We start from the raw sequence: 24,464 nt of genomic DNA, 5'->3' as shown, positions 1-24,464 counted from the left end.
GGTACATCAGGGGGTCTCCAAACACGACAGCCAATTTTGCGCTCAAAAAGTCAAATGGTGCTCCCTCCCTTCTGAGCTCTGCCGTGCGCCCAAACAGTGGGTTACCCCCACATATGGGGCATCAGCGTACTCGGGATAAATTAGACAACTTTAGTGGTCCAATTTCTCCTGTTACCCTTGTGAAAATAAAAACTTGGGGGTTACAAAATCTTTTTTGTGGAAGAAAAAAATATTTTTTATTTTCACGACTCTGCATTATAAACTTCTGTGAAGCACTTGGGCATTCAAAGTTCTCACCACACATCTAGATAAGTTCCATGGGGGGGCATAGTTTTCAAAATGGGGTCACTTGTGGGGGGGTTTCTACTGTTTAGGCACATCAGGGGCTCTCCAAACGCAACATGGCACTCCTCTTCCAAGCTCTGCGGTGTGCCCAAACAGTGGTTTACCCCCACATAAGCGGTATCGACGTACTCAGGAGAAATTGCACAACAACTTTTATGGTCTAATTTCTCCTGTTACCCTTGTGAAAATAAGAATTTGTGGGCGAAAAATATAGTTCTTACCGATAACGGTATTTCTCTGAGCCCATGACGGCACCACGGAGAGAGGGGATCCGCCCACCAAGGACAGGAAACCTACGGATAAAAAGGCGGTACCACTCTCCTGCATCAGTTGTTTTACATAGAGAACGATGGGAGACTACTAAACATTTGTTAAATTTTAACTGTTTATCATAACTAGATACCGTGTGACTTTAAAACTATGAGTAGACTATGGCACTATTTTGATGTGAGCACCCACAAGTGAAGGGAGGGAATGTACGGGTGCCGTCATGGGCTCAGAGAAATACCGTTATCGGTAAGAACTATATTTTTCTCTGATCGCCCATGACGGCACCACGGAGAGAATTGCATAGATAGTACATTCAGGGAGGGACCACCGCCTCCAGAACCCTTTTACCGAAAGTAAGGTCTGAAGAGGAGATTAGGTCCAATCTATAGTGCCTATAGAATGTGGATGGTGAAGACCAGGTAGCAGCTCTACATATCTGGTCAATGGAAGCTCCGGCCTTCTCCGTCCAGGAAGTCGCTACTGCCCTTCTTGAGTGAGGCTTAACCTCCCCGGGAACGGACATCCCACTTGCCGAGTATGAGAGACTGATGGCGTCCGTGATCCATCTTGCTATGGTGGCTTTAGATGGTTTTTTCCCCTTCCGGGGACCCTGGAAACACACAAACAGAGAGGAATCCTCCCTACTCTCTCTAGTGACTTCTAGGTAATGTAAGAGACATCTTCTTACATCTAGTGTATGTAGTGTTTGTTCCTCCTTATTTTTAGGATTAGGACAGAAGGAGGGGAGAGATATCTCTTGAGACCTGTGAAATTTTGAAGCCACTTTCGGGAGATATGCTGGGTCTGTTTTTAAAATGACGCTATCCTCTAGGAATTGTGTGTAGGGAGGGTTAGCTGAGAGAGCCTGTAAATCGCTAACCCTACGGGCAGAAGTAAGGGCGACTAATAGAGCTGTTTTGAGAGATAGATTTTTTATTGTAGATTCGTGTAATGGTTCAAATGGAGAACTAGTCAGGGCTTTAAAGGACCAAGTTTAAGTCCCATTGAGGAACAACTTTTACTGGAAGAGGCCTTGATCTTCCTGCCGCCCTGATGAATCTAGAGACCCACCTATTTGAGGCTAAATCAAAATTGAATAGGGCTCCCAAAGCCGCCACGTGAACTTTTAGGGTGTTAGTGGCTAAACCCATCTCCAACCCGTTTTGTAGGAACTCTAATATGGAATTAAGGGGAATTTCTTTCCCTATTTTTGCACCTGATGATGACAGAAATTTTTTCCATATCTTGCCATATTGTTTTGTTGTAACAGGCTTCCTACTTTGTAACAGAGTTGAGATTAAGCCCGGAGAGAACCCCCTGCTTTCTAGTAATTTCCTTTCAAGAGCCAAGCTGTCAAGTGCAAGTTCTTGACCTGCGGATGACAGACTGGGCCCTGTGACAACAGATCTTGGAGGTCTGGTAATACCCAAGGGTCGGATATTGATAACTTTCTCATCCATGAGAACCAAGGTCTCTTCGGCCAGAACGGGGCAATTAAGATGACCAGCGCCCCGTAATCCCGAATCTTCCTCAGCACTGCTGGAATCAGAATAAGAGGAGGGAAGGCATACACCAGATGGTGACCCCAAGATATCAGGAAGGCGTCCACAGCTACTGGGTTCCCCAGGGGAGATAGGGAGCAAAAGGAGGTTACTTTTTTGTTTAGATGACTCGCAAAGAGATCTATTTTGGGAACACCCCATCTTTCTGTGATCTGGGTGAATATCACCTGATTTAGTTCCCATTCCCCCTGTTTTAGACTGGACCGGCTGAGGAAGTCTGCTTTGTAGTTGTCTACTCCCCTTATGTGTAGGCTTGTTAGGGATAAGAGGTTGCTCTCGGCTATTTGCAGGATTGATTTGGTCACTTCCATTAGATTTTTGGAACGGGTACCCCCCTGGTGATTTAGGTAAGATACTACCACCCGATTGTCCGACATTACTCTTACATGGTGAGAGTGAAGGACCCCCAAGAATTCCTGAAGGGCAAATTTTACTGCAAGGAGCTCCTTCATGTTGGAGGATTTGTTCACTGTAGACGGAGACCAAGTGCCCTGGGTTACTAGGTCGCCCAGATGAGCCCCCCACCCTGAAGGGCTTGCGTCCGTAGTCAGGACTTGCGAGATCTGAATTACCCACGGGACTCCCTGGGAAAGATTTTCCTGCGATTTCCACCATGTCAGAGAGTGATTGGTGCGAGGAGATAGAGTTAACTGCCCGTCTAAATGCCCTCCTAGATGGATTTGCTCCGACAATATCTGCCATTGAAGTTCTCTTGAATGTAATTGGGCCCACTGGACTGCGGGGATGCAAGAGGTCATAGAGCCTAAGAGGGACATGGCCTGACGGAGTGTTATGGAGGGGAGAGATTGGGTTCTCGATACTAAACTTCTTAGTTTTTGTATCTTGTTCTCCGGGAGCCGACATTCCATCTTTTTGGAGTCTAGAGTGAGACCCAGGTACTCCTGGACCTGAGAAGGCATTAGTCTGGATTTTCCTATGTTTATTAGCCAGCCCAATTCCTTCAAAGAATGCATCACTATTGCCAGTTGATCCTCGCAATGTTGCGGGGAGGAGCCTATCACCAAGAAATCGTCCAGATATGGAACGATTAGGGTATTTTCTTCCCTGAGGTGAGCCATTACCTCTGCTATCAGCTTTGTGAAAACCCTCGGGGCTATGGCAAGACCAAATGGTAGAGCTGAAAATTGGAAGTGTTTTAGGACTCCCCTGATGTGAACTGCCATCCTGAGGAATCTCTGGTTATCCTTGTGTATTGGGACGTGATAATATGCGTCCTTTAGGTCCAGGACCACCATGAAGCATTGGGGAAACAACATCTTGATAGATGATTTTATCGTTTCCATCTTGAATCTCCAGGTAATCGTTTAGTTTCTTTAGATTTATAATAGTCCTGAAGGAACCGTCTGGTTTCTTCCTCAGGAATAGAGGGGAATAGTACCCTTGCCCTCTTTCTTGTGGGGGAACCTCCAGGAGTACACCCTTTTTTACTAACTCGATGACCTCGTTTTCCAGTGCCAGCTGTTCTTCTGCCGAAGATCTTATAGATGTCATCGTAAAAGAGAGACGGGGGCATCTTTTGAATGTCAGCTTCAGGCCTGATTCTATAATGTTCAGAATCCATTGACTGGAGGTAATCTTTTTCCAGGCTGGAAGAAAGAGAGATAACCTCCCTCCCACCTGGGGTGAACCTTCATTGAGAAGGTTTCTTGTTATCGCTGGGGTTTTTGTTAAAGATGAACCCCTTGTTTTTGTTCCTCTTATCCTCCCACTTTCCCTGGCCTCTCCCAGGGTTCTTGCGGAAAAACCTCTTGTTCCGAAAGGGCTTCCGGTAAGAGGGGAGACCTAGAGAGGGAAAGGACTTTTTCTTGTCCCCGGCTTTTTCCAAGATGTCGTCTAATGTGGAACCGAACAAAAACTCTCCTTCGCAGGGGATAGTACACAGTTTTGTTTTTGTTTGCAGATCGCCAGGCCAATTCTTAAGCCAGAGGGCACGCCTGGCCGCATTAGCAAACACTGCTGACCTGGCAGCTAATCTGATAGAGTCTGCCGAGGCGTCAGCCAGAAAAGCCGCCGCTCCCCTTATTACAGGTAATGTCTTCAGCATCGAGTCTCGGAAAGTTTTCCCCTTTAATTGACCCTCTAGTTGATTTAACCAGATCATTAGGGAGCGGGATGTGCAAGCTGCTGCCACTGCCGGTTTCAGGCCTCCTCCCGCTGACTCCCAAGAGCCCTTGAGGAAGGCGTCCGCCTTCTTGTCCATAGGGTCTTTTAGGACCCCCATGTCCTCAAACGGGAGAGCGAATTTTTTTGATGCTTTAGCTATTGCTACATCTAATTTGGGGGCTTTTTCCCAAAAGGAGCAGGATTCATCCTCGAAGGGGTATTTCCTTTTTGGGGTTAGGAGAGTCTTTTTCATGGGTTTTTTCCATTCCTTTTTAATTAACGCTGCAATTGCTTCATTAAGCGGGAAAGCTCTTCTCTTTTTTTGTTCTAAGCCCCCAAACATGATGTCTTGTGCTGACTTTTTAGGGTGGGAGTCTACTAATCCCATAGTACTCCTCACTGCCTTTATGAGGCCATCGGTGTCCTCTAGCGGGAAACAATTGTGACCTCCTGAGGAAGAAGTGGATGATGAGGAGGAGGAGTCGGAGGATGCTGAACTCGCACTATCGCTGTCAGATTTAGAGACTGGGGACGGGGACCTGTGTCTGGTCCTTCTCCGTTTTTTTCCCCTTTTAAGGGATCTAAAGGTGTCTTCCACCTGCTCTTTAATCAGGTTTTTAAGATCTATTGCAAACCCGGGCAGGCTTTCAGATACCGTCTGCTGTATGCAGGAATTATATAGCTGCTTCTCCCATGCGGGTGGAAGATCCTCTTTACAGATGGCACAGGCTTTGTGCTTTGTTTTACCTACGCTTTTCCTCCCCTAAAAGAGACAAATAATAATCTTACTGTCTCTAACTTTCACGAAGATCAACTTACCACCTCCAGGACCCATAAATACCGGTTGGGGATTCTCTGCCTCTGGCTTTTTCCCCGACGCCGTGCTGGACTCCTTGCTGTGTTGAGACCTTTGGCGTTCTTTGCTGGTGTCCTGGAGACCTTTCTGCTGTCGCCTTTTTTGCTGCTGCTGAACTGAGGCGATGCTATAGGTGGAGGTGATTCAGGCAAGGGAGATGCCGGGTCGCTCATACTGCTGCTGGTCTGCTGTCACTGCCAATAACGCGTGCTGCGCTTGATGCTGCGACAACTAGAAGCTCCTAAGGCTCTTGCCGATATACTGCAGAGCCACTGTGAGGAAGTAAATCCTCCCTTTTAAAGCTCCCGCCGCTTTTTTTTTTTTTCTTCTTTCCGGCGCCTGCGCAGTAGCGCTCAGCCGACGGCGAGGAGCGTTGAACGCCGGCGCCTGCGCAGACGCATCTGCGGCGCCTTTGAAACGCCCAAGCGTCAGATCGGCGTCGCCTGTGCAGTGGCGTCCAGACGACGGCGAGGAGCGCCGAACGCCGACGCCTGCGCAGTCGGATTCCAGCGGCGCCTGCGCAGATCAAGCCCCAGCGTCTCGCGAGACCAGCGCAACTCCGGGCAAGCGCCGTACTCTCAAGATGGCCGCCCGGAGTGCAGATATGGCGCTGCTGACCGGCACCCCCGGTCCTATGCAGACCCTACCGCGCGGCTCTGCATGCCCGATGCGCGCTAGGGGAGGGCCGCGCCGCACCTCCCGCAACCACAGAGGGACCCCCCTGGATGTTGCCACTGCTGCATCTTACCTGGGGAGGTGACCGCGAACTCCTTATCACCTCCCCCACTCACCCTAGAGGCCCACTAGCCCCCAGCGGTGGTGCTTCGGGTCACCACCCCAGCCGAGGCAGAGGGACCCCAGCTGCCTGAGTCGGACTGGTTGGCCCCGGAATTCCAACGTTGAACCGGTAAGTCCGTAGGTCTCCCATCAAGGACAGGAAACCAACTGATGCAGGAGAGTGGTACCGCCTTTTTATCCGTAGGTTTCCTGTCCTTGGTGGGCGGATCCCCTCTCTCCGTGGTGCCGTCATGGGCGATCAGAGAAAAGATCATTTTTGTGTAAACAAATGCGATTTTTTATTTTCACGGCTCTACGTTATAAACTTCTGTGAAGCACTTGGGGGCTCAAAGTGCTCACCACACATCTAGATAAGTTCCTTAAGGGGTCTAGTTTCCAAAATGGTGTCACTTGTGGGGGGGTTCCACTGTTTAGGCACATCAGGGGCTCTCTAAACGTGACATGGCAACCAATCTCAATTCCAGCCAATTCTGCATTGAAAAAGTCAAACGGCGCTCCTTCTCTTCCAAGCTCTGCGGTGTGCCGAAACAGTGGTTTACCCCCACATATGTGTTATCGGCGTATTCAGGAGAAATTGCACAACAAAATTTATGGTTTAATTTCTGTGTTTACACTTGTGAAAATAAAAAAAAATGGTTCTGAAGTAAAATGTTTGCAAAAAAAAGTTAAATGTTCATTTTTTCCTTCCACATTGTTTCAGTTCCTGTGAAGCACGTAAAGGGTTAATAAACTTCTTGAATGTGGTTTTGAGAACCTTGAGGGGTGTAGTTTTTAGAATGGTGTCACACTTCGTTATTTTCTATCATATAGACCCCTCAAAATGACTTCAAATGTGATGTGGTCCCTAAAAAAAATGGTGTTGTAAAAATGAGAAATTGCTGGTCAACTTTTAACCCTTATAACTCCCTAACAAAAAAAAATTTTGTTTCATAAATTGTGCTGATGTAAAGTAGACATGTGGGAAATTTTATTTATTAACTATTTTGTGTGACATATCTCTCTGATTTAAGGGCATAAAAATACAAAGTTTGAAAATTGCAAAATTTTAAAAATTTGCGCCATATTTCTGTTTTTTTCCCCATAAATAATCGCAAGTAATATCGAAGAAATGTTACCACTAACATGAAGTACAATATGTCACGAAAAAATACTCTCAGAATCAGCGGGATCCGTTAAACCGTTCCAGAGTTATAACCTCATAAAGTGACAGTGGTCAGAATTGCAAAAATTGGCTCGGTCATTAAGTACCAAATTGGCTCTGTCACTAAGGGTTAAGGAGTCGTACAGCCACCATGCACTGCTGGAATATGAGGAGAAGCACTAAAGTTGGGAAATAGAAGAAATCACATCTATAAAACGGAACAACGACCATAAAGCAATTCTTTACCGTCTGATCTGCTTCTCTCTGGATAAAACTTTAACCAAGTTACATGGATTCAAAACAAAAACACTATTGTAAAAGGGGGAGGAAGCGTAAAGCTGTATTTTATATGCAGCCAATGGCCCCAATGCCAAACCTTATCGGGCCTTGGATACAGAAATGCTCTGCCACCAACCACATGCGCTATTCCCCCAGCATCTGCTCCCTTGGCGGTGCCCGCACAGCAGCTGCCATCACAGACTGCTGGATTCGGAGTGGCTGCGGTCACACTTACATCACTGTCACTCATTAGTGCTGCTATGATGCTTGGCCACATGGGCAGATGCATAGTATCAAACAGGACTGCAATGAGACAATGACAGGCCATTCATTGTAGAAAGTGCAGTCACAAACAATAGCATATTGGCAGGACCGGGGGGGAGGTTGTGTGCAGAAAATGCCATCTGAAGCACAATGTATGCCATGCCACCCTCACCACGTCCTAATGTCCGCCGTGTGGTCATCCACAGCTGCGCGATACGTATAGGATGCTACGAGCGTACGATCTGCCCTGACAACCAGCAGGATACATCCGTCTGCCCTTGTGCCTTGCTCTCCCTGTGCCACTTCCTGCACATCACCGCACAATGCAGCTGAAAATAAAGCTGTCGCCACGTGGCAGCGCAAGTAACGCTCTAATGACAGCATCCTGTCTGGGTAACCAGAGGTGTATGCACGGGCACTAGACTCACAGGCGTGACGATACACACGATCCAAAGTCAGCCACATCATATTCCCTAAAGCATCGCTGCTGCCAAGTGCACCCGCCTGCGGCTGGGATAAAGCCTTCGCCCAGCAGCATGCCAGCCTCAGCAAGTAGTGGCGAGGATTATCCGCTTTAAAGTCCACTTAATTACTCTCTTCTCATAAGAAGCTTGTCACGGGAGATTAAGGATTTTAAAGCCAAAAAGTCTCTGAAAGACACAAGAAAGCCCTCAGAACGTAGGAGTACTGGGCTTTTGTACAGGGCACAATGTAATGACATCCTGTAGAATGTAAGCCCGCAAGGGCAGGGTCCTCGCCCCTCTGTACCAGTCTGTCATTGTTAGTTTGTTTACTTTAAGGGATATTTGTATTTTGGTGTAACCTCTTCTCATGTACAGCACCATGGAATTAATGGTGCTACATAAATAATAATAATAATAATAATGACGACAGCAGAGATTTTCCTTTGCCTCCTTTTAAACAGTCAAATTCCACTAATCTGGCAACTGATCATTGGCACACGTTCCCAAAACTGGAAGGTTCAGGTGGAATATCACAAGGACGAAAAGTGAAATAATGATGATCAGAAATCTTCGGATAAAAAAAATAAATAAAACAAAACATAATTTTCCTCCCTAGATTCCATATTAGATTGATGATAGATTAAAGGGATTCTAGTAAACGTCTATAAAAGTCCATGTAATTATTCTACCTTGGCACATTACTGAGCTGTGTCGGCGCCATCCTTAGGAGATCTGGCTGCCATAGAGCAGATGACAGCAGGCGGGACAGCCGTCCCTCTATACAGCTCATTCACTTTCAGCTCTCTGGACATTGCTTTCAATGGCGCTGAAAGTGTCTGAGGAGATCGATAGAGCACACGTAATACGGGAGGTCTGAGTGATACCCGCTGCCCATACATAACTCTGCCAGATTAATGTTCAGCCAAGCTCCAGCATGCTCTTGCCCATCTGGGGCCCTATAGGGATAGATGTCTAGGGTGCGGGGGTCAGAGGTGACACCACAAGCGTGCTCATGAACGCAGCATATGTCTCCTAACACAAGTCTAGGGGGCCCAGGACATTGAGTGAGGTCATGAAATGTAATACAGGAAAAAAATAATCCCAGTTTTTAATCTTTTAGAATGATCATAAACTTACACTTAAATTCCCACCCCTCCTTATCACATAAAATACGGTTCTGCGCGGTGATCCAACGTATACGGCCACCTTCAGTTATATAACCGCCACATTCCTTGTGATAATAAACACGTCATATACACAGGGAAGGTTTACAGTTATTGTCCTGTGTAATCTTTATTGCTTTCCTCACGTTCCCGGCTCCACCAAAGCCAATAACAACCTCTGCTCTGTGGCATATGGCGCCACTCTTCTGCAGCCCAGTGCCCCAGCAATCCTGCAGGCGTCTGTATGGTAAAGGTACGTGAGGACCTCCGCCCATAAGAGACAGTGGGGAGTGGGGGCAGGACTGTTATTGGATATCAGTCTCTACTGGACTGATTATGCAGTAATGGCAGTGTACAATGGGCAGCGCACACATGTACCCAGCATACGAGAAGGTCATTGACTGATGCATGGGAAGGGCGCACGGTATGGATTGTAGTAACCTCTAAAATGCTTCATCCATCTAACTGAAGTCACATTAGTCACAATCAATGAGCTAAAATTACTGCCAGGCAACCTCAAAAGATAAAAACTGGTGTTAGAAATATTAAAATTATGCCACAAATTAGTATATTCTGTGAAGTGCTTTTACGTCACTATTGCAGTGTGCGCCATATATCCCAGCATGGTGCCGGTTGATGGATTATTACAGCGCTGCTCCTGAGCTACACCAGGTTGTATCTGAAGTGGATCATCTGCACTTCCAGCTTTCCATGAAAAATATAAACGTATTACAAAGTGGTGGAGGCTACACAAGAGTCATTGTGCTGTGCCGTGTTAGGGCTCATTCAAATATCTGTGCAAGTTGTCTAAGAATCGACTGGCCGTTGCTCTCCCACACCCAGCATGACAGCCTCATAAAAATATATGAAGCCGATATGCTCCAGCTGGGAGACCTGCGGACAGTCCGTGCTCGGAACGATTTGCACAGACATCTGAATGAACCCCCAAACAGCCCCCAACATGCTTGCCTGTAGGCAGTCTTTTAACAACCTATTCACACAGGCTGACTCAGCTTCAGGTGTGCACTGGACGATCCGTAATAGATCGCTCCATGTGCGTAGGGTGCCAATCATCTAGGAAGCAAAAGTTTACACAGGACAATATGGCGCCAAGAACAGTGCTCTTGCACAGAACAAAAAACTGATTTCACCTGACTAAAAAGTGTTTTACTTGTTCATTAGGTGATCAACAACCTGCTTACAAAGCAAGAATATCAGAAAATGTTCATTCCTAGATAATCATGATAATTGAGCCTATACACTGATCACTTACATGCAACTGAGGAGTCAGTAAGCCAAACCTCCAACTCAGACGCCAACCCCACAGCACTGGTCACTACGGAGCATGTGCATAAAGTGCAGCACAGATTCATATCACCTAGAAGCCCAGATCCTTAGATCGGGAACAGAGCAGATATTTATGGGACATTCCATAACTGTCCCAAATTCTTATGAAAAAATGTACAGCATATCCTGCATTGTACTACTGTACCGGTATATGTTTTAGGAGCCTGTCCATTTTATACCGACTCCACCAAAATGGACTCTGACTTCACAGCCCTGCAATTATGTAGGACAATTCAACTGATAAAACTATTCCATTTGGACGATCCATCCACAACATATTCATAAAACTACAAAAAGTCTCAATGTTTGGGCAAATGTGATTTGTGACTTTTTAAAACCAGAAAACTCCAAAAGATTAGATAACTTTGCTCCATCCATTCATCGCAGCTAAAAAGGTATGAGGCGGAGTGATCCGCCTGTAACACGACAGCACTGCGGAAACATCCTTCTACCCCATCTTTAGAATTACTAACTTTGCATTTCTCAAATATGAATAGTAACATTTTTCTATGTTTCTTTCCAGACTATTTAGATTACCTTTAGGGTATGTGCACACGTCCGGATTTTTAGCGTTTTTTTTTGCGGAATTTCGCTATAAAAACGCTATAATTCCGCATCAAAAACGCTAAAAATATGCATCCTATTATTTAGAATGCATTCCGGATTTTTTGTTCAGATGGATGCGTTTTTTTCCGCAAAAAAAACGCATTCCGCAAAAAAAAATGGACATGCTCATTCTTTTTGCGGATTGTTTGCGGATTTCTAAGCCAAAATGACTTTCAGGAAAAAAAAAAAAAAAATCCGCGAAAAATCCGCGCGGGAAAAAAAACGCGATTTTCTGCCAGAATTCTCCGGATTTTGTCAGGAAAAAAACCTGACGTGTGCACATAGCCTTACCGCACAGGTTTCACATATGGGGTCTGAAAAGAAATCACAGGACCTTAAAAGACGGAAGATTCTTGAACATGAAAACGGCTCCTGCAAATTATATAAGGAGGAAGAGACAATGCAGAGGAGTCAGGAATCTCAATGGAAAAATGGAGACACCCGAGAGGTAGTGTATGTCTTTATAACCCGGTTATTAGCAATGCAGCAAAGCCGCTGCAGGTACAGATCAGCTGATGCAGGCATTCATCATAGGTGCACATTCTTGATTCTTTCCATTTCTTTTTGTTCCTAGCACTCACTACTGACCCAATTATAAATATTCATTCTCTATCATATCGGCAGGTGCTACTGTAAGTGTGTGGGGGGCTTAAACTACACAGGGAATGGCCAACTCAGGGTCTGCATTATACCCAAAGAAAGGGACCATCGGTCCATTTAGCAGACAGGCAACAAATGTGTCCAGAACTTTCAGCACCGGATAGTCTTCAAGGGGGTTGCCTCAAGTTCATAAATGGATCAGATTGCAAAAGTGCTTTAAAAACAATCAACTTTCCAATTTACTTATTAAAGGGGTTATCCGGGACTATTGATATTTTTTTTTTAACATGTGCTGAACCTGTGCCTGTTGAGCTCATGGCGCTGACCTTCACTGGCACAGACCGCTCCTGCTGACGACAATTCGACAGAGCAGAGGCTTCTCTTCGTTCTCAGCAGCATATGCTCCTTTCTAAAGCGGCCCTGTGCTGCCAAGAACAATGGCAGTCTATAGCACAGAGTGATTCTATACTCCTCTAAAGCTCACACTGACTGTCTAATAAGGCTTCACGACAGCTGATCAGCAAACGTAAAGCCGATCAGTGGTCATTTATGGGCTGCTGTAAAAGCACACGTAGCCTAGCTAATGGACTAACATATGATCACTTACTGCACATCATGGTTACGATCTTGGGGGGCCAAGTAAGGCAGTATCTATGATACACAGTAATAATCATCCATCATCGCTTGTTCTTAGTCTTCCCCCAGACAGGAACCCTGGCATGACCTGCACTGCATTTAATAATCGGCTTATTATTTTGAGATTATTAAAGGGGTTGTCAAGGCTTGGAACAAATGTCTGCAGTCACTATTGGACAACCCCTTTAATAATCTTATAAGAAGCTTATTATGAGATTATTAAATGAACTGCAACACATGCAAAGGTTAGTGTCTGGCCTGGGGGCTTCCTATACCAGCAGCCAGGGGCTTATAATAGAAACCCCGGCAGTAAATATAATCAGAGACCCCATTGCCCAACACCCCCTACCCAAACAGCAACCATGGGATGAGCTGGAATGCATACACTCTCACCACACGAAGTACCAGGCCTTTAGTAGAATAAGCCCCCCGGTATGCCCGCTCACCCCTACCCCCACAGTAGGCCTGAATTTAATAAACCTACTGTAATATCTCCAGCCATCAGATTCCTACCAAGACACACCGTTCAGGCTGGCAACTACGGGCAGCGGCAAGGAGGATTGTGACTAAAGAAGTCAGAGTCTCTGAAGGCCGTCTAGGAGCAGGAGGTCCAACGTGCGGGGCCGTTCATAGCGAGCACACCGGGTGGAGATAACTGCTCGTCCTGCTCGCTCCAGCCCACAAGGAACGCCGACACTGGCTGACCGACAGGCTGGCCACTGCGCGCTACCTATGCTAGAGAGGGAAGCGGGCATTTTACTGACTGAGGCAAAAGTCATCTTGTTGTACTTCTCAACCAATCTGATCACGAGACATCTTAAAGCCTAACGGTTATGTTTTACTGTAAGATTATCATGAGCCAGCTTTCCTAGGAACGGCCATTTCACCAGACTGCTGATCACCCGGTGAACGAGCAAAACTCTTGTTCGTTAGGTGAAGTGATCTTTTGTCCTGCTAAAAGCCCAAGGTTCTCGGCAGCGCATTTTCCTGTATAAACAGGAGTGGCGCTGCCGAGAACAATGGCAGCCATTGTGCACTGAGCCATCTATTACAAACCGTTCAGTGTGCATCTGAAATAGAGTAGTATGAAACAATTCTATGTTCATGCCCCTTGGGAACGCTCCTTCTTTGGGGACTTTTTGGACGAGTTTTTCTATTCCTGTAGTGGTTTTGGGCTTTTTTTTTTATCCTGAAGCTTTTTGGTATTCTCCAGAGTGGCCAGTGACTACAGTGTAGTGAGTGGATTCTACCACACATCTCTTTAAAGAAGTGACTGTTTCCCCAGCTGGCGTTTTTCAAAATCTGTAGCAGAAAAAAAAAATGCTCAAAAGACAACCAGAAATAGAAAGTGGACCAGCACCACAAATCTCTGTGTGCACATACTCTAAGTGATTTATGGAACAGACCACAAGCCTTTACACAAGATTGCAGTCATTTTAAACAGATCTCAGGGCACGTTCACCTGTGGCAGATTCAGTGCAAAGATGTCGTCCTCCATACATCTGACTGCTGAACATCCATGCATTTCTCCATTACACATCGATATACTAAGGATAAGTTGACATCTCGGTATTACAGACGTTGAATAATGATATGGCAGAAACACAAGGCCGACACTCGGATTTCTGCTCCAGATGCATTGCTACTTATTCAGCAGATCTGCACAAGGTTCATCTCCATTGTCATCCAGCGGTGCTATGCCCTGGCTTTCCCATGCACAGTCAGTGGCAGAAAGAAGCTACTTTTATCCATTGCCGATTTTTTTTATCTCTAAAGCACATGTAAAAAAACAAAATTCACCTACAGCAGAGGCTAGGATTACAGATAGGAACATCTTTTTTTCTCCCAACCATATTAAATATAAAACTATACAAATTGGGGTGATGATCAGTTTCCCTCCTCCCCCCTCCCTGTACAATGATCCCACCGCAGATCACAGCATGTCTAAACGCTCTCAGAAGTCAACGAGTCACCTCCAGCCTACTGCCGTCCATATAAACCATATCTCCATACCCGGTAAATAGCTCAAGCAGGATGGCCACCAACATAATCAAGGAGAAACAAACAGAATTAAAAAATATTACATCCACAATCAGAAAAGAAAAAACAATTAGAAAATAGTAATGTTTTACTAACAAGTTTTTATTAAAAATCGTGTAGGTGATACATTCCCTTTAAGCTGGCCATACACATTAGCAATGTTCACACAAATGCTTAAATTACTCTAAAAACTGCGGCAAAGTTTCTGTCGAAATCCCCCAAAGAAAAAGGATTCTGACAAAGACCCCAACAAAGGCATTTTCAGTCTACCACACTTTTGTGCGTGTCTGGGATGGGGGCCGTACCGGATCCAAAGTCTGTCAGCCTCATAATAGTGAACGGCCGTTGGAATTTCCATGAAAATCCTGTTTTTCGGGGACTCTGATAGAAACCCCAACGCTCTGCAAAGTGGGGAGCACGAAATGTGTGTGAACCTAACCTTAGGTGATGCTGACCGTATCTGCCAAGAGACCATCCAATGTGTGGGGTGTCCGGAGGCGGGACGCAAGTTTGGGTTTCAAAACACCCCAAATTATTTGATCTCAGAGATGAGCTGCTGATTGAGATGTAGGCCAATAGAGCTCGGGTGGATGGTACGGAGGCGGGCAGCAGGGGTGTGCAGTTGGGACAGAGCGCGATCAACCTATCAAAAATGAATGGTCAGTCCTAGCCTGGGAAAGGGGGCTCATGTGCTGCCATTATTGCACGCTGCGATCTGCACACTGGAAGGCGATCATAGCAGATGGCCAGATACACTTTCTAAAAATGAGACTGACAAATATTTTAGCAACAGGAGAAAAAATAAAAAGTCAGGAGTTCATATGGGCGAGAGATGGAGGACGCTCACTGCCCGTCCACGCGGAGATCATCACCTCACACTGAGGGTCAGGGATAAATCCTAAACAGAAAATCCATCATTTGGGTGGGCGCTGAGCGGGTGTCATGTGTAGTAACTCTTTCACGCCTGGACACGTATGAAATCATAACGAAACATAGGATTACAGGGAATATTGTCACCAGTGACCGATGAGCAGCCATACAAGGTGACCAAGGTCAGGGCATCCCCACTGGTACTGCAGGCGCCACACACACCCTGCATAGAGGTATTCATGCCCCCCAATGCTTGTAGACCCTGCACAGAGGTATTCATGGCCCCCAATGCTTGTAGACCCTGCATAGAGGTATTCATGCCCTCCCAATGCTTGTAGACCCTGCATAGAGGTATTCATGCCCTCCCAATGCTTGTAGACCCTGCATAGAGGTATTCATGCCCTCCCAATGCTTGTAGACCCTGCATAGAGGTATTCATGCCCTCCCAATGCTTGTAGACCCTGCATAGAGGTATTCATGCCCCCCCAATGCTTGTAGACCCTGCATAGAGGTATTCATGACCCCCCAATGCTTGTAGACCCTGCATAGAGGTATTCATGCCCCCCCAATGCTTGTAGACCCTGCATAGAGGTATTCATGCCCCCCCAATGCTTGTAGACCCTGCATAGAGGTATTCATGCCCCCCCAATGCTTGTAGACCCTGCATAGAGGTATTCATGCCCCCCCAATGCTTGTAGACCCTGCATAGAGGTATTCATGCCCCCCCAATGCTTGTAGACCCTGCATAGAGGTATTCATGCCCCCCCAATGCTTGTAGACCCTGCATAGAGGTATTCATGCCCCCCCAATGCTTGTAGACCCTGCATAGAGGTATTCATGCCCCCCCAATGCTTGTAGACCCTGCATAGAGGTATTCATGCCCCCCCAATGCTTGTAGACCCTGCATAGAGGTATTCATGCCCCCCCAATGCTTGTAGACCCTGCATAGAGGTATTCATGCCCCCCCAATGCTTGTAGACCCTGCATAGAGGTATTCATGACCCCCCAATGCTTGTAGACCCTGCATAGAGGTATTCATGCCCCCCCAATGCTTGTAGACCCTGCATAGAGGTATTCATGCCCCCCCAATGCTTGTAGACCCTGCATAGAGGTATTCATGCCCCCCCAATGCTTGTAGACCCTGCATAGAGGTATTCATGCCCCCCCAATGCTTGTAGACCCTGCATAGAGGTATTCATGACCCCCCAATGCTTGTAGACCCTGCATAGAGGTATTCATGACCCCCCAATGCTTGTAGACCCTGCATAGAGGTATTCATGACCCCCCAATGCTTGTAGACCCTGCATAGAGGTATTCATGACCCCCCAATGCTTGTAGACCCTGCATAGAGGTATTCATGGCCCCCCAATGCTTGTAGACCCTGTACAGAAGTATTCATGACCCCCAACCATGTACATACAGGGCAGGATAGCTATACATAGGTATGAACTGCACAGACACAGAGCAAAGCGAAACTGAGCACCGACCTTCACGGCCACCTCACCGGCTGCTCCCGGGCTCCGGTTTCCTCCTTGCTGCTCTAAAAGGCGGGTCTTCCTCCAAGCTCACCAAGGAGACGGTACTCATGACGTCACGCTTTACTGGTCCAATAGACTCACTCCCTTGTAAGCTGTCAATCAATTCACTATAGAAAAAAATGCCGTTCAAAAAAAGGAAACCCCGGAAGCTGGAGCCGCCATATTTGTTATGGGCAGCAAGGAGCAGCGTCGGACTAGTATATGGGAACATAAGAGACAAAGCGGAGTTAAATGACATACTGAGAGAATGAGCCCGGTACGTACAGACAGTGGAGTTATAATAGTTCTACAATTTGGCGACCTGTTGGTGCTTTATGTGAAGTACTGGCAGAAGGCCTGTTCGGTGGGCACCGGGCGCATGCTTATGACGTAGGCGGTTTTCTAGGACCGGATTGGACGGCAGCTGACTGAGCTCCATGGGCTGGATGGTGTCTCCCTGGGCGATAGAGCAGTCCAGATCAGGTCAGCAACACAGGAAGTTGTAATACAAGGGATTTCCTTCTAACACAGAGGCAAGAACACCACAAACACACCCGGAGAGCCAGCACTGTCCTCTGCAGCTCCAGCAGGCACGTCAGTAGCGCCCAGAGCTGGCTGCTCCCTGCACAACACACAGACCGGCCATAATTGGGTGTATTTACTGTGTGCTGCTTATATGGCGCCAACATATTCCGCAGTGCTGTGCAGAGAGCACCAACCACACCCACAAATAGGGCCAATATCAGGGGAGCGCAGTCCCTCACATGTCTATGGAGTGTAGGACACGAAGGGGCGTCCACTCACCCATGCAGAGGTCGTCCTGGGTGGGATTTCTACCCCCTGAGCCCCCACATTTACACTAATCCACGAGACCCTCGTCTTATTGCCATTACACGTTGTGACGACACACGTTCCGCATGGATAACACCGGACGGCGCGGCCGTGGGTCTCCGCACGTAATGTATACACCGCTGTACTGATGGCTGCTGATCGGACACTTTGCTGCTTGTGATCTGTTTGGTGCTGAATAAGATATTGATGTTAACAAGAATCCATATGTCGTTGTCTGTGATCCCTAATGTCCTTTCTACAAGTTTCCTCCCTTCTTCTTTCCTACAAGCGCTCTAGTTTATAAAGTTACATCTACTGTCGTAAAATAAATTGTGAGATGGTAGACTGCAGGTCACACTGCCTTTTTGATTCCCTGTTTTGTTTTTAGGAACAGACAATGTCATAAACGGATCCGTTGTATAACTGATGTAAATGTAAGCACAGAGGCCCCTTTGCTCATTATGGGGTCTGTCTGGTTCCGTTATGTATCAGTTTTTCAAACAGAAGAAAAAAATCTTTCCTGACACTATGGATTAATTCTTTTTTACATTATTCCTGAAAATGGGACAGATGGAATAATAACACAGAAGTGTGACTGAAGCCTAAGGGCTCCTTTTCACTTGCGAAAAATTTGTGCGAGTCTCGCATGTTAAAACCAAGCTCTGGCGCCGGCACTTGGGAGCGGAGCGGGCAGCTCCATGTGTTGTTATGCAGCCGCACGCTCTGCTCTGGAGTGCCGGCGCCAGAGCTTTAACCTGTGAGACTCGCACGTATTTCTCGCAAGTGAAAAGGAGCCCTTAGGGCTCATTCAGGCGTCAGGGGGTTTTTTTCATACGCAAAAAAAATGGTCGGATTTTAATCAGTGTTTTAGATCAGAGTTTGGTCAGTGTTCTTTCATCAGTTTTTCTTGTATGCAAAAAAAATTACTAAATTACTGATGGCCATGTCTCAGGCCTCTTCTATCAAACATGCATTAAAAATGGACAGCACACAGATTGCACATGGATCTTTTTTCACAAGTGCATAGATTTGCATTGGGAAGTTTGATCTGTGACTCGAATCAAATTTGTATATGTCTTTATGTTTTGAGGCGCACCACTCAGTGTGTAAAAAGACCCAGTTTATGTGAAGAACCCCATAGATTATCATAGGTACAAGTTCTATCAGCGAACACGTCCATGAAAAACTAATGTCTGAATGATCCCATGCTCATTTTTTATCAACTTTAGCAACGTCCACATGATCAGTATTTGTAAGCTAAAGCCCAGAGTGGGAGATAAATCCAGAAGTGGTGCATGTGTTTCTATTATACTTTTCCTCTGATTGTTCCTCTCCTGGTTTTCGCTTAAAAATACTGATGTAAAATACTGACCAAATACTGATCGTGTGACCGTGGCCTTATCTGGAGATACCTGGCAGGTATTGCCATACACAGTTAGGTCCATATATATTTGGACAGAGACAACATATTTCTAATTTTGGTTATAGACATTACCACAATGAATTTTAAAAAAACCAATTCAGATGCAGTTGAAGTTCAGACTTTCAGCTTTCATTTGAGGGCATCCACATTAAAATTGGATGAAGGGTTTAGGAGTTTCAGCTCCTTAACATGTGCCACCCTGTTTTTAAAGGGACCAAAAGTAATTGGACAATTGACTCCAAGGCTATTTCATGGACAGGTGTGGGCAATCCCTTCGTTAGGTCATTCTCAATTAAGCAGATCAACGGCCTGGAGTTGATTTGAGGTGTGGTGCTTGCATTTGGAAGGTTTTGCTGTGAAGTAAACATGCGGTCAAAGGAGCTCTCCATGCAGGTGAAACAAGGCATCCTTAAGCTGCGAAAACAGAAAAAACCATCCGAGAAATTCATACAATATTAGGAGTGGCAAAATCTACAGTTCGGTACATCCTGAGAAAGAAAGAAAGCACTGGTGAACTCCTCAATGCAAAAAGCCCTGGGCGCCCACGGAAGACAACAGTGGTGGATGATCGTAGAATAATCTCCATGGTGAAGAGAAACCCCTTCACAACAGCCAACCAAGTGAACAACACTCTCCAGGAGGTCGGCGTATCAATATCCAAATCTACCATAAAGAGAAGACTGCATGAAAGTAAATACAGAGGGTTCACTGCACGGTGCAAGCCACTCATAAGCATCAAGAATTAAAAGGCTAGACTGGACTTTGATAAAAAACATCTAAAAAAGCCAGCAGAGTTCTGGAAGAACATTTTTTGGACAGATGAAACCAAGATCAACTTCTACCAGAATGATGGAAAGAGAAAAGCATGGCGAAGGCGTGGTACAGCTCATGATCCAAAGCATACCACATCATCTGTAAAACACGGCGGAGGCAGTGTGATGGCTTGGGCATGCATGGCTGCCAGTGGCACTGGGTCACTAGAGTTTATTGATGATGTGACACAGGACAGAAGTAGCTGAATGAATTCTGAGGTTTTCAGAGACATACTGTGTGCTCAGATCCAGCCAAATGCAGCCAAACTGATTGGTCGTCGTTTCATACTACAGATGGACAATGACCCAATACATAAAGCCAAAGCAACCCAGGAGTTTATTAATGCAAAGAAGTGGAATATTCTTGAATGGCCAAGTCAGTCACCTGATCTCAACCCAATTGAGCATGCATTTCACTTGTTAAAGACTAATCTTCTGACAGAAAGGCCCACAAACAAACAGCAACTGAAAACCACTGCAGTGAAGGCCTGGCAGAGCATCAAAAAGGAGGAAACACAGCGTCTGGTGATGTCCATGAGTTCAAGGCTTCAGGCAGTCGTTGCCAGCAAAGGGTTTTCAGCCAAGTACAAGAAATTAACATTTTATTTAAAATTATTGAATCTGTTCAATTACTTTTGGTCCCTTTAAAAACAGGGCGCCACATGTTAAGGAGCTGAAATTCCTAAACCCTTCATCCAATTTTAATGTGGATACCCTCAAATGAAAGCTGGAAGTCTGAACTTCAACTGCATCTGAATTGTGTTGTTCAAAATTCATTGTGGTAATGTCCATAACCAACATTAGAAAAATGTTGTCTCTGTCCAAATATATATGGACCTAACTATAATAACTTCTCATGCCACCATCTTTCTGTTTCCTGTCCAGTTCCTACCACAAATTCTAAACTCCAACATGGTTTTACTGTCACATCGTCATTACGGTAATCACCTAATAGCCATGTAAAAAAATCTTTTTTCCCCGTTGTAGAAAGTAAAAGTAAATGACTTCTGTTAGTTATTATGTATTAAGAATGTCTTGCACTTCTGTATTTAGGACCCTGGGTGGACTCATGAAAAAGCCACCACTCAATAAGTGTATTCAATGTCTTGTCTGGTAAGTTTAGCAGCAATGGCTTATGTAGGTTTAAAATACAAAATTGCAATGGAATTGAAAAATGATAGCGTGCTTCCTCGAAAAATGTAAGGGTGTAAAAGATACAACTCTATAAAATGCATTCATTCTGAATCTTGTAAGGAGGCAGCAGTGGAGTTGAAGAAGAGCCCAACCTAGTCTGTACCCAAGGGGCTCCATTCATTAAAGAGGTTATCTGGTCTCAGGGTACAAGTCTGTAGTCACTATGTGCGCTGTGAGTGGGTGGCCATGTGACTGCGATTTGCCTACTTCCGGACACATTTTGACTAGATGTGTCCCACTTCATGCAATACACTTGTATTCAGCTAGGCCTCGCACGTCTAGTCGGAATGTGACCGCGTGTATGCAAATCCCATACTTGTACTGGAGAATCCGCACCGCACGCGTGTTGTGAGGATTCACAAGTCTACAGTCACATAGAATGACTGCAGACTTGTACCCAGAAGCCAGACAACCCCTTTAAGAATGCCATTGTGCACATGTATCATAATGATGGAAGTGCTGGAGTGAGCTGACTCTAATTTATTAAGAAGTGCATGCCACTTAATAAACTAGGTGCATTTTACCACTGATCTGCACCACTGAGCTCCTCTGCCAGAAATGTTATCCAGATACTGACGAGATATTTGTGTTTTGCAAAAATTATTTTTGTGGAATAAATCCTGCAGTTTTTAGTGCAGGTTTATAGTTCAAAGTCAGGGAAGGATATAAAATGACAAAATAAGAACCTGTAGCTGCCCTTTCTTGTATCTACTCCTGTGTTTGGCTGAAAATTCTGTGCTATAAACTGCAACAAAAATGGATAACATGCACATGTGATTTCTGCATGTTCTGGAGTATTTACAGGAAATTTGTCAGCAGGTTTATGCTGTGTTACATGAGAGCACCATGTAGAGGTGTAAGAAACCCTGATTAAAGAGAAGTGTCACTTGCTGGCTGTATTTTGCTGTTTTAGTACATTCAGTGTTTTATCAGCAGGAGATTATCACTACAGGTCTAGGTGTCTTGTGCCTCCTGGTCAACTGCTTTGTGTATCCTCACCTACTCCATTGATTAGCAGCTTGCTGACACTGTACACAGAAAGCTGCCAGTCATTGATGTGGACATGGTTATACTGGACTCAGCATTCAGAGCACTGCCACATCTACAGCAGAGAAAACAGGGATTGTATCAAAATGAGAGAATGTAGGCCAGCAAGTGACAGATCAATGGAATCAGTGTCTCTGCGCCCAAATCATGCTGCTATCAGACTACATAGCAAAAATCTGGTGAAATATTATCTTAAAGCAACGATTACAGCCAGGAAACCAGAAGGAATATGGCACAGTCTCATGATCCCTTAAGTCTTACTATAAAGTTCAGATGATCCAAACTGTTGTTCATCTTTGCACAGTGTTACCAGTTAATGCAGAAGTAAATGCACACAATTTTTTTTCCCCACAAATGAAGCCTGAATTCTAACACGGTATTTAGCTTAGAAAATTAGCCTTAGTTTATTTCTTTATGAAAAACTATCTTTCCCCATTGGACTGGATGCACCATTGGGAGAGACAAACAAAACATATTAGTCGTCTGTCTACTCGTAAGAACCTTATAAAACCAGTTAGGGTTTGAGACAGGTTTGTTTCTTTGTATATATTATTTGGAATGTGAGCAGGACAGGTGAACTTACTGGTGGTACTTACTGATCTCTTCTGTCACTTCAGGACTGTTCCTGCCTTAGACGGACACCTGTGAAATCTATAAGCCAAAGTAAAGAATCGAACACAAGTATCTATCCACACTGGGTGAGAAAAAGGCTTTATTGTGCTAGATATTCATATTGCACTCAGTCATTCAGATCAGTGAGAGCATGGGAAACAACAGACTGCACTCGGATGACATCTGATTTCCACAGCCTCACAGAATGGAGACATTTTTTCCTCCGTTTTCTCCTCATCCGAGAGAATCGGCTCACACTCTGATAAGAGTGAGATTAGCATAATTGATTTTCTGGCATGACAAAAAACACTCGTTTCCACCTGCCCTTAAGGGTACCGTCACACAGTGGCATTTTGATCGCTACGACGGCACGATCCGTGACGCTCCAGCATCGTAACAATATCGCTCCAGCGTCGTAGACTGCTGTCACACTTCGCAATGTACGACGCTGGAGCGATAATTTCATGACGTATGTGCGATGTAGAAGCCGTTGGTTACTCTGCGCACATCGTATACAATATCGTGCACACCTTTGTTACACCATGCGATCATGCCGCCACAGCGGGACACTAGACGACGAAAGAAAGTTTCAAACGATCTGCTACGACGTACGATTCTCAGCGGGGTCCCTGATCGCAGGAGCGTGTCAGACACTGCGAGATCGCTGGAACGTCACGGATATATCGCTGGAACGTCACAAATCGTGCCGTCGTAGCGATCAAAATGCCACTGTGTGACGGTACCCTAAGAATAGGCAGCAAATATTAGTTCAAAGGGGTCTGATTCACAGAATTCATTCCAATTTGAAGTGGTCTGCATTTCTTTTGTGAGTACAGTGTCCTTTTCATTACTTACCCAGGTCATCACTGCACAATAATGTACTTTTAGTAGCTGATGCACTTGGTTCTGTGGCTGTGTGCCATTCATTTAGATATAATGAATGAATAATCACCCTACCGGTGTCATTTATTGTTTTAATAAATCATGTGAGCGCTGAAAAAGTGGTAACTGTATCAGCGATACTGGTAATTCACATCAGAGTTAAGTCAAGAGTGGTGACTCCTTCTTTGATCCTACTCTTCACATAAGGGAGGCATGCTCTCTGACCCTTATTTTATATTTTTTCATTAAATGGGTTGTACAGTTAAAAAAAAAAAAAAAGCTGTAGTGAAAGGAACGGAGCACAAATTAGAATATTATGATAAATGCAACTTACTACTATATTTCATTTATGAAAGCTGGCATTTGATTACAAGTTTAAGTCCTGAGTCCCAAAACACACAGTTGGGGTCCTGTGCTTGATACAAGGCAGTGTGTTTTATGTGTAGAGGCGGCTCCTTGGCTAGATGACTTGTTTTTCCAAAAGTGAGCCAGCCTCCTTTATACATCGGCCTTGATAGAGAAGGGAGGCGGTTAAGTTATTGATTTGATCAGTCAGCCAGCACACAAAACTTTGGTCATGTGCCGACACCAGAACCACCACTCTGTGTCAATCACAGGCTAAAAAAGGGGTCCTTCCAAGACCAGGGCACATTTCAGAAATAAAATATTAGTAATAGTATATTACACTCAAGAAGATGCGCTCTCAAGAAAACATTACTGCATTCAAAACTGCAACTTTCACATGCAAATGAGCCCTCACCTCTACTACACAGGTCTTTTT

The 24,464-nt window shown here is 45.3% G+C and overlaps 2 protein-coding genes across 5 annotated transcripts in view; one reads left to right on the top strand and one right to left on the bottom strand.

Moving 5' to 3' along the window:
• The window catches only part of TRAK2 (trafficking kinesin protein 2), an 84,649-nt gene extending 67,723 nt beyond the window's left edge, over positions 1-16,926 (bottom strand). For 2 of the 4 annotated variants that reach the window (XM_069733585.1, XM_069733588.1), the window contains exon 1: positions 16,853-16,917. The gene's annotated coding sequence lies outside the window, so the exon portion shown is untranslated. Of the gene's footprint in view, positions 1-16,852 lie in introns of all 4 variants that reach the window. The other 2 variants (XM_069733586.1, XM_069733589.1) reach the window with 2 other exon arrangements.
• Positions 16,927-17,269: 343 nt separating this feature from the next.
• The window catches only part of STRADB (STE20 related adaptor beta), a 115,619-nt gene continuing 108,424 nt past the window's right edge, over positions 17,270-24,464 (top strand). The window contains exons 1-3 of the mRNA XM_069733592.1: positions 17,270-17,365; positions 21,002-21,061; positions 22,807-22,887. Coding sequence (XP_069589693.1) covers positions 21,050-21,061; positions 22,807-22,887 — 93 coding nt within the window. The 5' untranslated portion in view covers positions 17,270-17,365; positions 21,002-21,049. The remainder of the gene's footprint in view (positions 17,366-21,001; positions 21,062-22,806; positions 22,888-24,464) is intronic.

The sequence above is a fragment of the Ranitomeya imitator genome, chromosome 7 (assembly GCF_032444005.1).
Source record: "Ranitomeya imitator isolate aRanImi1 chromosome 7, aRanImi1.pri, whole genome shotgun sequence".
Taxonomy (NCBI): Eukaryota; Metazoa; Chordata; class Amphibia; order Anura; family Dendrobatidae; genus Ranitomeya; species Ranitomeya imitator.
The sequence above is the reverse complement of the archived record's forward strand: the minus strand, read 5'-3'. Positions and strand labels throughout refer to the sequence as shown.